Consider the following 16,244-nt stretch of genomic DNA (forward strand, 5'->3'; position numbering starts at 1 on the left):
ACAAAACATAAAAAAAAACCACCTTGGAGGGGAAAGTTATCTGTGTCACGGGTGATACAAAGCTGCATCAGTACCTATAAAGTGCCCCAGCAATGCAAGAGAATTGGAGTAATGAACAGAAATGCTCAGTTAGAGCTTTTTCCATATTTTATGCTAATCATTAGTTAGAGGCAAAATTAGCTTTAATTGATATTAAGAGTTGAAAAAATGAATCCTTCGGAGAATGAGTCTCTTTAACCTTTAATGATGCAGTAAATAAAATATCCTGTCAACATTTGTGCAACAGTAAGGGCTTTCAAAATTCCATATCTGTGTGGTGAGCAATTCAGTATGTCCAATTCTCTCCATTACAGCAGAGAAAAGTGATGTCGTTGCATAAATTCAGCTGCAGGTTTTCCATGTTCCCAATCCATCTGGAAATTCCTCACGCTGGCCTGTTACTCCTACCAGGGAGATGGAGAGAGGAGGAAGGGGCTGAGATCAATCCCAGCCCTGCTTGTGCTGCTTTTTCCCCTTGTGTCCCCTGACTTGCAGGCTCCTGATGCCACAGGAACTGTGCCTCAGTAGGGGTAAAAGGAGCCACGCTGTCTGTTCTTCCTTTCAGGTGAAATATGCCTGGAAATGTTTCATTTTTCACTTTAAAGGCACAGCAGAATTGCAAAAGACTTCAATACTTTAGGGACACTTTGTTTGCTAATAGTCATGCCATTCTTCTCTCTGTCAGGGCTCAGAGCTGTTGAAACCCCTCATAACTGATTTGGTGAGGCACAGGAAACTTTCCCTCACTGTAAGCAGGAAATATGATTTTCATAACACCCATTTGGTCACTGCAGTCAGCTGGAGACATTACATCATCCAGGCAAGTTAGGAGTGAGGAAACACTAAACGAATCTCCCCACCTGAAAACACCTTTTGTCTTCCACCAGGGCTGATGCAATGGCAGTTCCCATCCCCTGGGACACAAACCTTTCCTGTGGAAAGGTCCTTTCTATGCCAAGGGAAATACATTTCTGCATATTCACTGAGTGGTGCTGGTGTTTCTCTGGGTGTGAGTCTGTTGCACTGCAGTGATGTGAAAATAACTTCTCTGAGACAAGGCTGTAAAGCCTTTGAGAAAACTGTATGTGATTTAAAATGATGAAGATACAGCAATTTTCTTCGTTCTTTTTTCCTTCTTACTTGGGCTTTGGGAGGACTTAGGTGAGGAAGAGGAACAGAAGTGTCCCCACAATTAATTTCTGCCTTACACTGTTTTCTTTCCTCTGATGAGACCCAGCTATTTTGGGACAGTTCAATGCCTCAGGCCTGCCAAAGATGTGTAGAAACAGTGCTGAAGCACTGGGACAGGGCAGTGATGGAGTCTCCATCCCTGGAAGTGTTCAAAAAAAAGCTTTGTGGCCCTTGGGGACACGGTTTATATGATTTAGTGGTGAGTGTGGTGGTGGGTTTAATGGCTGGATTTGATGATCTTGGAGGCCTGTTTCAACCATAAAGAGTCTGTGATTTTTATGAATCAGCAAGGAGTCCAGATAAAACAAATGTTTTATCAGCAAAAACCATTCAGGGGGTGAGTTAAGCAGTGCCATGCTTGATTTAAAGTGGAAACAGCCAAACCAGGGAAACCTGATGGATGCCCAGGACCAGCAGAGTCCTGGCCAAGTCACTTCTGACCAGCAGAGCACTGGGAAGTGCTGGGAATGATGGAGGCAGCCCTTAAAAGCAGAGTCATTTTATGGAGTTAAGACACGGAGGATCTAATTTTCTTCTAGAAGACTCATTATCATGATTTTGTTACACGTTATTTATGGGCTGTTATGATAGTCCTGGCAGGTCATAATTGGCTGAAGCCGGAAAATTAGTCACATTTTTCACATTTGGAAGAATGATCTGTACAGTTTCTCTTAATGACTTCATTCCCGGAGAGCCCCGTGCAGGGAAGGAGCTGGGGTGGGGCTGGATTAACCCTTTGTGCCTCTGGGCACCCTGCAGAGGCGCCTGCCTTTGCTCATCAGGTACCAAAAGGACTTTTTATCACTTCAAAGCAGCTCTTTGGCACATCAGTGATTTGCTGCTTTGATGATAGCTTCCTCTTTCTGTCCCTTTCCTTGAGCCTGAGTTAGTTTTGCCTGGCACTGGGTTTTCCGTGGAAAAATGCCTTTTTTAAACTGATTTGTCCATGCTTTGCACTCTCCCTATCAGAGCCACTGCAGCATCACAGTCAGACAGGCCCAGCTCTTCCAGGGATGGTTTCTAACCCCTGGTCAGAGATGGGCAAGGGATTAAACTGAGGCAGGGCCTGGCTGGCAGCACTGCTCAGAGCCTTGCTGTGCACACAGCACAGCCCAGACAGTCTGTCACACAGGATGAATCAGAAGGGAGCACTATAATTGTTTTATCTGCCTTTTGGGACAGCACAAGCTGCTTACTCTTGAATTAGAGCCTGGGGAATGTTGCTGTATCTTCCAGGAAAATGGACAGCTTTGATTTGGGGATTTCCAGTGATGAGGAAGCCACTCCCAAAGCCCTGAATGTTCATTGGTGAAGAATGGGCCTGAATTGTTGAATAAATTTGTACTGTGTGGGATTGCAGCATTTGGGACATGTTGCAGTTTTGCCTGTTAGACTAAAGACAAAAGCATGTTGCCACAGGAGAAGATTACAGCCCATGATCCAGCAAATAATGTCTTGGAATGAAGGAGAAAGTGATGGGATGACTTGACTTGATTTGATTTGATTTGATTTTTAGCTCTTGTAGAAACCCTTCTCATTTCACTGATATCTGGTTTGGTTGGTAAGTGTCAAGAGCAGCACAATTAACTGGGGTGTGAAAATGGGGAGAAACTCCCAGCTGCTTTTTGATATTCCCAATTTAAATGGCAGGAGCCCTTGGGTCAGAGCATCCTGCTGATGACAGGAGCAGCTCAGAGCACCAAAAACCCCACCACAAGCAGTGACTAAATCCCATCCCTGTCTCTGGGAGGAAAGGCTCAGCTCCAGGCTGTGTGCAGAGCATTCCTCAGGAGCACTGGCCCTCCTGCAGGGCTGTGCTCTCCTCCTGGGAGCTGCTGCTCCCTCTCATCCATCCTCTGTCACTCCAGCATGGGAGAGGGTTGGCCGGTGCTGAACTGAAGGCAACCTCCTAATCAAAGTAAGAGGTGGGAGCTGGAGTGTTTGAAAATACCCAACAAATGGGAGGGTTTGATGGCATTTAATGAAGGATCAGATTCATTAAATTAAGTGGAAAGCAATGTACATGGATGATTTCAAGGGTTGAGGCTGAATACGGGTTTTAAATAGGAAGTGATCAGCTGCTATACACAACACAGAGCAGCTCTCAAACATTTTTAATGACAGTATTTGTACACACTTTAGTTTAATTAACACATGGCACAGGAGAGGGCTGGTGACTAGGATGTGTAGTCTCACACCAGTCATCTCAATCAGAATACATGAAATTTCCAGCATTGATGCACCCAGAACAGCACCCGTCCCTGCCCACTGAGGTCTGGCAGTTTGGATTTCCATCACGCCTTGTTTTTCTTGGATGTGGCAGTAATTCCTTCCCTCCAGATGGAGAAGCCCCCTTAGAAGTGGATGATCAGCTTCTCATTTGGATTTATTTCTTGTTTTGCAATCAAAATTAAGGGGACTGTGTACTGTCACTGCCCAGTGATCCACGTCACTTTTCTGACAGCTCTGTTTATTAGTAAATATGTAGTAATTGCTTCCAGAATTAACTGGAGCTGCTCTTGTGTGTCTGTACACGTGGGAGAGGTTTCCTGTGATGTGTGGTCCCTTTGTTAGCAGTCCCTGGATGCTGGGGGCTGTGGCTGGGTCTCACTTCTTGGCAGGCTCTGTGCTGGTCCGGGGCACCAACTTCAGGATAATTGGCTTTTCTGGTGTTAAGAGCCCAACTGAAGTCAGCTTGATGGGGATCTGCAACAACGAGAGGGAAAACACAGGTGGAGATGGATCAGGGAAATATGCAGGGATGAAAGGCTCAGGCACCACTGGATCTGTAGTGCTGGGAGTGCAAAGCTCCTGTGCCAGCTCCAGCCCCCAGTGCTCCTCACCTGAGTCTCTTTGCAGGTCTGGAAGGTGAAATGCTGCAGCAGGGAGGCGATGGCCACTTTGAGACTCAGGAGAGCAAACCTCATCCCGATGCAGTTCCTGGGACCAGCCCCGAAGGGCAGGTATGTGTACTGGTCTAGGGACTCCTTGTTCTCCTTACTGAACCTGGGTGATGGTTGGGGAAAGGAGATGAAGGCAGCAAAAACACAAAACCTACACATTTATCCAGGGAGCTCTCACTGGTGCCCTGCAGAGCCTGGTTTGGGTTTTTCCAGAAACGGAGTGCTGTGAGCAAGCCCTGGCCCAGGACAGGATCCCCACTTGAGGATTTGGTTTTAATTCTGTCCATGCAGATCAGCAGAAGTTGGGAACAAGCTGAAAATCCAGCCAACATCCTGTCCCACAGTGACAGATATTTCCTGTCTGTGGTATTTAGAGAGATAAGAACCAGAAGGTTTTTTGGTTTGGAGCAGCCTATGGCTTCAGTTTCTCTGGGAATGAGAATTAGGTATCAGTTACAAAAATAACCAGCTAGGGAAGGTTATCCTTGAAAACAAGGAGGGAGGCTGGGAATTCTGGAAGGACCTGGTCTGGCATATTTAGTAGAAGCTTGTATGAAGAGAACAGGTTCTATAAGAAGGATTATACAGAGGATGGCCAGCAGTTATAAAAACTCCACCTTTACACCCTCTCTGAAAGCTTAAAAACTGTGAGGTATTGGTGGTGTTCTCCCAACAAGATTATGTTGTTTGAAACCCCGCTTTAAGCACAAATCTCATTTTCTTCTTAAAATGACATTCCCACGAGCCCGCAACTTCTCATCCGCATTGTTTGCAAGAAGATAGGAAGAACACCATTAGGAACCTAATCAGAGATTAACGCCTAATTACTGCGGAAGGAGCAGTGTGATATTTCCTCCCTTTCATTAAACCCTTTTGTACCTCTCTGGCCTGAACTCGTCGGGGTTGGGCCAGTAGTCGGGGTCGCGGTGCAGGACGTAGGGCGGGATGGTGACCACGGTTCCCTTGGGGATGGTCACCCCGTGGATCTCCACGTCCCTCTTGCAGGTCCTCTCGATGCGCCCCCCGAGGGGGTAGAACCTCAGGGTCTCACTCACTGTCATGTCCAGGTACTCCAGCTTCGTGATGGCCTCGTACGTGAGAGGAGCCTGCAGGGAGGTGACCAGGAGGTGACCAAGCTGTGCTGGCATTGAACTGGATTGTCCCAAAATGACTGTGGGAACCAGAGTGTCCCCAACACCCCTGCCCCAGATTTGACTCAGGCTCGCTGAAGAACAAAATGCAAGGTCGAAATTGAGGGGTTGGGTTCATTTGTCCACCCTTGGGTTATGTAACTCCACATCCTCTTGTGCACGGGTGCAGAGTGTTGCAAACGGGTTTGAGAGGCTGGAAGGCTCCAGCTGCCCAAAGAAAATCACTGCAGGGCCGAATTGTCTCAGTGTGTGTGTGTGTGTCCCAGAGCTCTTGGAGGATCCATGGTGTTTTGAGCTCAGGATTTCTCACTGCCCTGAATGACCCAGGAAGGGCAGCAGGGTCAGCCAGTCCTCCCCGTCACTCGGGGTCCCCCTCACCTTGTTGGGCAGGACGGTGTCGATCTCCTGCAGCAGCTTCTCCTGCACGTCAGGGTGCAGGGCCAGCTCGTAGGCCAGGAAACTCAGGCTGTTGCCAGTGGGCTCATACCCAGCAAAGATGAAGATGAATGCCTGGGCCAGGACCTCCATGTCGGTCAGGGCTGTGGGGAGAGGAGAAAAGCAGTGCTGGGTGCTGCTCTCAGCAAGGACCAGGCAGCAGCAGGTGCTGTCGAGGCAGGTTTGTGCAGTTGTTTGCTGATAACGCTTTCATTACTGCTCTACCTGCCTGGAAAAATCCATTTTATAGAGGAGGCAGGTGATTTCCTGAGTGTAAATGATTGGCATGGCAGTCCAGCTCCCTGGACAGGGAGCTCAGCCCTGGTGCTGGAGCAAGGAGACAGAGTTCCATCTGGAGCTGGTCAGTGAAGGTGATGGTGACACAAACTCCTCAGCCCCCGTGCCCACAAATGGGAATTTGGGTGTTGTTACCTTTATAGGAGTGGTTTGCTTCGCTGTTGCCCTGGCTGTCTGAGCGCTGGGATTCGATCATCAGCTGCAGGAAATCCACCCTGCCCTGAGAGGGAGAGCAGGGGAGTCTCTTTGGTGACAGGTTCCTAAGAGGGCTCAGATAAGCAGATTTCACAGCCCAAGCGCAATTTTTAGACTGAGAGCATCCCCAAAATGCACACAACTTCCTTACTGAAAAACACAACACTTGCTTTTTGTTTTGGAAACCTGTCTGTCCTACCCATCAAGCCACTGAGCAGTGTCTTGAATGAATTTAGGGAAAGGGATCCAAACTCTAAAAGGCAGAATTTGTCAGGAAGCAGCTGCAGTTTCTGAAAAGCCAGAGGGGAAGGCACAACCCTAAAGGTGATTTTGCTGCTCGTGTGCTGCTTACTCTGCACTCTCTCATCCTCTGCCTAATCTCCCTCATGGATTCTCACTCCCTCATTACAAGTGCTGCAGACTGGAGCTTAGTCCAGTTCTGCTGAGCCTTTGTCTGGATTTAGCTTCAGATCACGGATGTACAAAGTGCCCCTGATTCAGTGCCAGGATGGGTTGGGTGGGGCTGTTCTGACAGTATTAAAATGAAGTATTTACACTTGAGTAGGCTCAGGGTTTTGTTGAGTCATTGTACTTCGGTTTCACCTTTGATATCATCGCCCTAGTTATATCTCACTTCAGTGTGCTTTCTGCCACAACTGCTCTCAAGTTCCCACTCACCTTGTGAGCCTCCTTTTCACGTTCCTTCTTAATTTTGTCGATGGATCTCATGAAAAAATCTACAGCATCATTGGGGAAGAAGTTTACGTTCATCTTGACCATGATAGGAATAAGGAATGGGAAAACAACTGAAAAACAAATAGAGAATTAAATTGCACTCTGTAAATAAACCCCTCCTCATATCATATAACTGTGGATGCTACTGGGAAATTATTTCATTTTCTTAATTTCTTTACCTGAGAAAAGATTGGACTTTGCCTTTTCCCCCCTCTGTTTCATTCCCTTGGAATAGTTTTTGTGTCAAATGGTCACAACCAAGGTGAGTTAATTTAGTTATTCATTTAAGAGAAGACCAAGGCATATTCCACCTCTATTTCTAAGGCTCTGTTTTCTAAGGACAGGTTACTTCTGGACACAACAGGCAGGTGGCTCAGAAGAGAAATACTGAAAGTTCTGAGGTCTTTGTTCAGGCTGAGCTGTTCACTGCCCTGCTGAGATCATGTAAACATTTTCAAGTCCCTCTCAAAGCATTTCCTTCCTCATAGAAAGTGGATCTTGATATTCTGTATAGATTAGTGAAATCTACAGCACCCAAACGTCCTCTATGCACACATCCAGACTTTCCCTGGGTTTCAGCAGGGTATCTAACCTTAATTTAAGGTCCATTGCTGCTAAGCTATTGCACTGGAGGAAATTGCATCTAATTACAGTCCCCACTCAGCACTCTCCTCCAGAAAATGCATTTCAGGCAGCAGCACTCCCCTCAAGCCTCACTTGCTTTTCAATCTTCGAATAATTTCCCAGCACTTAATTGGAAATTTCTGGGTGGTTCATAAGTTTCTTGCACTGTGGGTGCCAAAGGTGGAGGAACATTTTACCCATCTCGTCCCCAGGGTTTCAGCATGAAGCTCACAAAGGGGAAATGGTGAGACAAGGGCTTCATTCCTAGCAAGGGAAGTTATCCAAGCAAAACCTGGAGTCACTTGCCTGACAAGAGGAAGACTGGGTTAGAAAAGTCAAACTTGACCAGTTTCTTCATCTCCCTGACAAAGGGGTCCTTGGGGTTGTTCATGGAGTCAATGTTCACACCAAAGGAAGTGCTGGTGACCACGTCCATGCTGTAACACCCAAAGATGCTGGGGGAAGGTGGAAACAAACAGACTGTGGTTAAATATTTGGATTGAGTGAATGTATTTTTTTCCTAATGTCTATGTGACATTCAAATAGAAAGCCTCAGAAGACCTCCTGCCTTGGGTTTGAAAAGAAAATTGGCTATGTGGTACTGAACAGCACTTGCAGAGAAGAGGATAGATTTTTAGAGAGCTTTTGTTTCCAGCCTGCACAGGTTTTGAAGTCAGGCAGCTTTTCCAAGGATTTTACAACATCATGGAATGGGTTAGTGGAAGCACAGCACGTGGAATTAGCACAGTGACCTCTTGAGGAGGGGTGGCAGCACCCCTTTGCCTCAGACAAGCCCTGGAAGTGGTTTTGTTCCACCCAGCACAGCCCCTGTTCCAGGCTGCCCAAGCCCTCCCCGTGCAGGGTTTTGGTTCAAGGGGAGCTTTGCTGGTTTGTGGTTCCTGGTGTGCACCTGCCCCTGCTGCGTGTTTGCTTTGAAATTGGGGGTGCAACACACAGGGTTGTGTCCAGAGCCCGTGTGGAGGGCACAGAGGAGGCCAAAACACCCAAGGCCACTCTACAGCCTCAGTGCCCCAGGGAATGGGGCAGGTGAGGGATGAGCATCCCACAGTTCTGAGTGGGACAGAGAGGTCAGCAACCTCCCTGTCCTCCTGAGTGTAAGCAGGAAAAACTGGGGTTTCCTGCCAGTCTGGGAGTTATCTTGGATCTGTGGATTCACAAAGCTCTGCTGGAGCATTTTCCTTCCTATCCACCTCTAGGAAGTTTCCTACCATCCAAATTAAATTTTCCCCTTTTACATTTCCAGTCAGGCTTTCAGCGAGTCCCATTGCTCCTTTCTGACCCAGGGAAAGATCTGCAGTGCTGGTGGCCAATGAACCACGGCACTTTTAACGAGGTTTGCTCTGCCTGCTGCTCTTAGCAGCTACTTACTCCTTCACAGCTATTGAGCTGTCCTCTTTCACTCGCTTTTGAACATTCTTCACCAAAACTTCCCCATAGTGCTTCATTATAGGGAACATCTGTAACACAAACCAGGCATGGTCACTTCAGTATAGTACATTTTCCTCCTTTACACAGGCTCATGAAGACTACAGGGAGTTTCATGAATATTTACAAATATACAAAGATCTCTCTGATCAGGTTTTATTTTTAAGGCTTTTCTGCTTTCAATTAGGCATAACTTAAACAGGCCAGCTTAGCTGCCTGGCTTTGACTAAAGAAATCAGACCCCTGTGATAATCTCAGCCTGAAAACTCTGCTTGCTGGCTCTGGTTTAGTCTGTACCTGCCCCTCTGGTTTACCTCCTTCAGCTTGCCACTGGTGAAGGTTGGAGAGAGCACAGTCCGGAGCCTTTTCCACTGCTCATCCTCAGCCAGTGAGATGGCATCTTTCAGGACCCCGACCAGATCCACGCGCTGCAGAGGGAAGGAGAAGGTGTCAGCCCCAGGAGAGAGAGCAGCCTCCCTGCAGGGGTGGGAATGTGGCATGCAAGCCCCTGCCCAGGCTGTTCCAGGCCTGACAAACAGCCCCTCTCGAGGCACACATCCATAAATGACCCCCTTTGCTGCTCTGAACCAGCTGGGAGGTGGCAGAGCCAGTCCAACCAGCCCAGCACCTGCACATCTGTGTGAACCCATCCTGCAGCCCAGCTGGTGGCACGTGTGCACCCCTACACATTCCTGCCCCCTCACACAGACCCAAATCCACCCATTTATACATAAATACACAGATAGGTGTGAGAGCAGCCTTTGTGTGCTCCCTCTGGCAGCCCGTGAGTGCAGCCCAGGCCGTAAGGCAGGGGAACAGTGACATGCAGTGGTGGTGTTCAGCAATCCCCACTGTTCCCAAAGGATGCTTGGCGTGCCTGTCTCCTGCTGCCCTTCTCCTGGGCTTTGTGGTGGACCCCAGCCCTCGTGCTCTCACCCTGCGGTTGGTGAAGGTGGTGTGGCAGTCTTTAACCAGCACAGATTTGATGATCTGGGGGTCTGTGACACCCAGCACGGGTTGTCTGCCATCGTAAATCCTGGTGGGGGGAGAAGAGGAGGCAGTGAACCACCCCAGGTAATTGAAGTGGAAGGCCTGGATGATGCCCACAAGACAAAATGTGTTGAACAAACGTTCTTCCATCACCAGCCTTGTTGCTATGTTGTCTGAGTACAGAATTGTAGAAAGTAGAGATGGAAAAGGACTCCCAGACCTTTTCCCATCTGGTTTGTAAATGGTAGAGGGGGATAAACACCTTCCAAATTCACTGGGAAATGAGCAGGGCTCACTTGCTCAAAGGAGCAGATACTAAATGAAGCAAGTGTCTTCACTTCCTCCCCTGACTCCCTGTGTTTTTCCAGGCACTTAAACACATTACAGTATTAGAAGGAAAACTTGTTCGACCCCTTTCAGGCTCTTGAGTTGGGTGTCTGGAGACTTGGGCTGACAGCACTGAGACATCCTTGGAGATGAAACTCAGCCCTTGTTTTTGTCTTTTTAAGCTGCCAGTTCTGAATGCTTTCCTAGAACAGATGTAGATTAAGCTGGTTTGTGCTCTCTACCCATTTGTGTAAACACACATTTTCCAGACTCCATTTTTTAAAGCTGCTGTAGGGACCAGTGGATGCATCACACAGGATGTGCAAGGTTGTAGCCTAAGTTATAACAACAGGGATAAAAGCTATGGGAGGAGGTGTGTGGAACAGAACAGCCACAACTGCAGCAGCTCCTGCTGCAGCAGGTGGGGATCAGCAGCACACGGAATTCTTTGGATCAGCTCCAAAGGGAGTCACTCACATTCCTCTGCTGTTGGTAAACCAGAGGAACCCAACCTTCCAGTTCCAGATCCCACCTAAGCAAATAGTTCTGCTGATGATTTTGTTAGGGGCAGGTAAGGGCCTTTTGTGAGCAGATTGAAACTGCGTTTCACAGAATAGTTTCTGTGTGGAGTGGCAGTGACACAGCTCTGCGTCACCAGGCTCCAGTGTAAGCCACCAGCAGCACCCTGTCACTGCTGCTCTCATCCTGTTGGGACTGTCAGGGCTGCAGGTGGAGAAAAGGGAGCTTTCCTAATGAATATTTTCTGCCCTTTGTACAGGTTCTAGTTTTACTCCCAGAAGAGATCAGTAGTTCTTACTCACCCCCAGACTTTCCCGTATTTCTTGAAACATTCAGTGTCAAATTCCAGGAAACCCTGTGGAAAGCAATTTAAAAAGTGTCATGGACTATCCTGGATTGAAAGAGACCCAAAAGGACCATCCAAGTCCAGCTCCTGGCCCTGCACAGGGCAGCCCCAAAAATCCCTCCATGTGTCTGAGAGCATTCTCTGAATGCTCCCTGAGCTCTGGCAGAGTTGGTGCTGAATTATCTGAGAGAGGATGCAGTGGAGGGGGTGATGCTGGAGATGGTGGGTGGGGAGAAATGGCACTAAGCTAATGCTCAGAGCAGCTTTATGAGCATTCACAGAATCACAGGTTGGAAGAGACCTTCAAGATCATCAAGTCCAACCCAGCCCTAACACCTCAACTAACCCATGGCACCAGTGCCACATCCAGGCTTTTATTAAACACATCCAGGGATGGTGACTCCACCAGCTCCCTGGGCAGGCCATTCCAGTTCTTTAGCACTCTCTCTGTGAAAAACTTCTCCCTAATATCCAGCTTGTATTTCCCTTGGTGCAGCTTGAGGCTGTGTCCTCTCCTTCTGTCAGTGCTGCCTGGAGAAAGAGACCAACCCCACCTGAGCACAGCCACCTTTCAGGGAGTTGTACAGAGTGATAAGGTCACCCCTGAGTCTTTTTTCTCCAGGCTAAACACCCCCAGCTCCCTCAGCCGTTCTTCATAAGGCTTGTGTTCCTTCCCTCCAAAGCCACAGTGCAGTGTAAACGTGCAGTGTGCTTTGAGTGAGCTGTGTGCCAGGGTGCTGGCAAAGGGCAGCTGGAAATCAGCCAGCCAGGAGAGCTCCTGTGGGAATGCCCTGGCTCTGTGCTGCTGGGCCTTGTGGCAGAGGAGCTGGTGTGTGGAGATCACTCCTCATACTGTGGAGATAACTCCTCATACTGTGGAGATAACTCCTCATACTGTGGATCTGCTCACTGCAGCTGTGCCAGCCGAGGCAGCTGCAGCCAGGGGGGTCAGGCACTCACTCTGCGATATTCCAGGACCGTCCCGAAGAAAGGCAGAGGTTTTGGCCCAGGAATTCCCAGCTTCTTGAACAAACTAAATGGCCAGGTGCCGTACCTGTGGGACAGAGAGGGCAGCAGTGTTACCTCACTGTGGCACTGGGGCTGCAAGCTCTCCTAAGCCTGGAGGCTGCAATCCCTTGGGAGGTCAAGGAGAGGAGATTGATCCAGGAGGGGAAAAAAAGGCAGTCAAAGTGAAAATAGCCCTGTAAAAAAGTACTTGATAACCATGGTAAGGCTCACACAGAGCTTCAGAGGGGTCCTTTTGGTGTGAAAGCAATTGTTTCCACCAGAGCACCTGTGGAGACAGCATCTTGAAGTCTTTAGCAAAAGTCCTGAGAGGAGCTCATTGCCTACCAAAGGAGAGGCAGAAAACAGAGCTGGAAGAAGGAACATCGAGCTCACATGTTTTTATTGAAGAAAAATCAAAGCAATGCCAGAAATTATGTCCCAAACAGGGCTTTTGTCAAGCTGTACTTCAATTTCATTTATTGTTCTCCCTCCCTTAGTCCAGCATTAGCTCAGTGGAAGCCGTGTCTTGGTGGTTTTCTCTTTAGATTTTATTGACAGCCTTGCAGATTTCTTTCCTCTGAAGCACCCTTCCTGGCAGCTCTAAAGTTATTGCTTCTACCTCGGGGCTTTCTCTTTCTCAACAAGGGCCTGGGCTGCAGCCCTTTGAAGCTCCTCTTTGTCTGTGTGGAAAGAGCTCCTCAAAATATTTGGTTTTAGTTGGTAGCTGCAGCTTCCCAGGTGAGCAGTTCATTGCAGAAGGGATGTAAAACAGGGAAGGTTTGGCAGGGATGATATCAGAGATCCTCTTCAGGCCACGGGGCAGCAGCTGCTCAGGCAGGATCTTGGGCATGGTTATTTGAAAAGCCTAGGCTGAGACTTAGGGAGGGTCTCTCTTACAATTAGCAATGCTTTAATAAATTCTGCAGACCCCAAATGAGATCAGTCCCCCCCAGCACAGCTTCTGCCAGAGAAAAAATAAAAAAGCAGATCCCACCTTATGGTCCAAACAGGACAGGTGAAAAATGGGGAGCTGGGTGTATTCAGGTGAAGAAAGCTTTCACAGAACTCAGTTTGTCAATGTTTAACCTTTTTTGTCAAAGGTTAATTCAGTACTAGGAATCAAATGTTTGTGGATTCTCATTTGTAATGTTTATAGGTAGCCAGGGCTGCGGGAGGACCAGGGAATGTCAGGCTGGGCTGGTTACAAACCCCAGGAACAGTGTGGGAAAACTGGCTTAAACCTCTTGAAACGTGGCCAGGAAAATGTAGTCTAACACTCCTACAACTAAAATGTGTCAGGGTTTTCTGCAGACTGAAAGGACCATTCAGTGTAAAGCCAAAGAATAATCATTACTTCTTCCTCCCATGGATGAGAACCAGGAATGCCTGATATTCCCTCTGTGGGACCAGTGTTGCCCCAGGTGGACAAGAAGCACCTAAACAACCTCTCTGTGTCAATGGGCAGTGAAATTTCTATTTTAGCTCTGATATCAGAGCACAAAGATCTGGGTTTAGTCCCTTTTGCCACAACAGAATCACAAGTGCCTGCAGAAGGTGCAAGTCTGGTAACCAGCAACCTTAGACAGTCACAGAGTTACTGAAATACGAGAATTTGGGTCAAGATTGAGGGTGGCTTTTTTGGTTTTGTTGTTTTGGTGTGGTTTGGGGGCTTTTTTGTATGAGTCAGCCCCAAACAAGCTTTTGAGTGATCCAAATCACAGGAAGAGATTTGAAAACGATGGCTGAAGCTTTCTGAGCTTGCTGAGCTGCTGGGGCAGACAAATGGGCTGTGCTGGTGTGCCCCACATCAATCCTGGGGGTTTAGTTAGTTAATCCTGGGCTCTGCCCCCGCCTCAGGGCTTGCCAGCACTGCCCAGTTTGTCAGGGCAGGAGCTGCTGGGGGGACACTGCCCCAGCAAAGGGGATTTTACCCTGCTGCAGTGCTGAACGGTGCCAGCAAAGCCAAGGACAGCGTTTCCTCACTAGCAGGGCTCCCCTGGAGCACTGGGGACATATTTCTGCCCTGGGGTTTTCTCTGGGCAGCCAGGAGCTGGCTTTGCTCTGTGCTCCACTCCTTCCCCCAGCACGGGGGGCTGTGAGCAGGGAACAGGATGGAAATCCAACCTCTGCAAAGGTCTAGGTGTCCCTGAGGAGAATCTTAACTGGGCACCACGGAAGGAGTAAAACCTGATCCTATTCTTTCCCTGGTGCCTTCCTGCTGCTCCCCAAATGGGCAGCAGGGTCACCTTCTGCTGGCTTGCCTGCAGAGCAGCCTCAGCCAGGGAGGCACAGCTGGATATCTGTGAAAAATAACCTGATGGATCAGGACCCTGACTGCAACCAGCACCCTGGTGCTAAGCAGGCATCATTATTATTCAATTATTCCTTTGATGCTTAGCAGCAATCTCGTAACTGGGTGGGAATACTCCAAACTTTGGAGCAACATCACACACCTGTACATTCTTTAGGCTTCTCTGCTACATCCCAGAGCCTGGTTAGAGGCTGGAAAACTGGAAATCACACCTACTTTTCAGCAGATTAGTTGTGTGAAAGTGAGCAATGGCAGGAAGAGAGAATGGCAGGAGCAGAGAATCAATAAAGAATATTTTACTCACGCTATCAGGAGGGCCACGAAAAGAAGTATAAGGGCCCATGTTTCTGTAGAGAAAAAAGGCAGAAGGTTCATTTCAGTTCCTCTCTGACTGGTTCTGAGTTCTGCCTTGACGTGCTTCTCCCAGGTCTGTGGAAATAGGAGTGCTACACTGTGCAATCTTTTTTATCCTGTCATATGATTTAGGGGCCCTCCTTCTGTCACAAAGGAGGAGGAGTGGAAGGCAAAGGTAGAAAAGTCTGCTAATCTGAAAAACACCATTCATGTGATAGACAACTGCCTCCCTGAACTGTCTAAGGTTCAAGTTATTTAATGCGTGTGTTGCCAAACATTTCAGCTGGTTTCCCTGTTGTAAGTAATAACTGCCTTTCCATTGACTCACGCCCCTGGGCTCCTACACCAAACTAAATAAAAAACAGGTTACAATGAAAAGGTAAATCCCAAAGCAGGTGTCAGGGTTGGTTTACAAAAGGGAAAGAGAAGGGAAAAGGTTATTCACATATTGTATGACAAGAGCTTTTCAGGCAGATGAATCAACTTTGACAGAATTTGAGATTTTGTTTGAAATATCTCTCTTTGTGTGCTGTGAAGTGCAAGTGCTGCCCGCGGTGGGTCAGAGGCAGCTTCTCACCAAGGCAGGAGTTTGTCCCCTCTGAAGGCTGTAGAAGCCCAGTGCACCTTGTTTGCTGGCCTGTGGCCAGGTGTTATGCAAGAGAAACGCTGGCACTCCACAACTGCCAGCAGTGCCACCCTTCCCACAGCACCACTCATGAATAAACCCACCCCTCTGCAGCAGCTGGGGAAAAGGCAGCAGAAAAGGGAAAACACCAATTTTGTACAGATTCTCCTGTAAGGATGGTGCTGAAAAGCAAGGGCAGGTGTGGATGTGCTGAGAGGAATTGTGAAGAAACCTGAGCTCTTTGGATGGTGTCTGTCAGCGGGGATCAGGGCAGGGCAGGAAGTTCTATGGTTTGTAGATGTGCACTACAGCAATTTTAAGGCTTTGTTCATAATTCTGAAATGAGCAATTCCCTTCATATTAGCAGAGCTGCTGTCTTCAGGAGTTCACTGTCTGCACTGGAGGCAAGTGTTTTAATTTTTTAGCATGTCAGAAGCTTTGTGTCTGTGAGCATGTGGCTGTGATTGATGCTGCACTGACCAAGCAGTGGATCCCAGTCCACATTCCAAGGAGCATCATCTGCCTTCTCTCAGCATTTGTATCTCATTTCACCTTTGCCTGGCCTTTGCTCTGACCTTTGGAGACAGATCAGTTGTAGATTATTCTGTAATAAACACGATCTGCTTTAGTTTGTCATGAACAGACAAGTTCTTGACAGAGCTCTCCAAGTGCTGGGTCCTGCCTTTCTTGATTCAGAGATGTTGCAAGGGCATGTGGTTTAAGAGGTGTTTTCCCTTTCAGGAACTGG

At 48.1% G+C, this 16,244-nt stretch overlaps 1 protein-coding gene across 1 annotated transcript; it reads right to left on the reverse strand.

Moving 5' to 3' along the window:
• Positions 1 to 3,679: 3,679 nt before the first annotated feature.
• On the reverse strand, positions 3,680 to 15,026 carry LOC134559388 (cytochrome P450 3A9-like). Its single transcript, XM_063414095.1, has 13 exons — positions 14,822 to 15,026; positions 12,159 to 12,252; positions 11,155 to 11,207; positions 9,953 to 10,052; positions 9,331 to 9,444; positions 8,960 to 9,048; positions 7,877 to 8,025; positions 6,890 to 7,017; positions 6,152 to 6,236; positions 5,663 to 5,823; positions 5,013 to 5,239; positions 4,074 to 4,236; positions 3,680 to 3,936 (listed from the first exon to the last, which is right to left on the reverse strand). Exons 1-13 carry the CDS (start codon positions 14,890 to 14,892, stop codon positions 3,838 to 3,840), a joined length of 1,533 nt encoding a protein of 510 aa, XP_063270165.1. The 5' UTR covers positions 14,893 to 15,026; the 3' UTR covers positions 3,680 to 3,837.
• Between the last annotated feature and the right edge of the window lie 1,218 nt (positions 15,027 to 16,244).

Source organism: Prinia subflava, chromosome 17 (genome assembly GCF_021018805.1).
Source record: "Prinia subflava isolate CZ2003 ecotype Zambia chromosome 17, Cam_Psub_1.2, whole genome shotgun sequence".
NCBI classification, from domain to species: domain Eukaryota; kingdom Metazoa; phylum Chordata; class Aves; order Passeriformes; family Cisticolidae; genus Prinia; species Prinia subflava.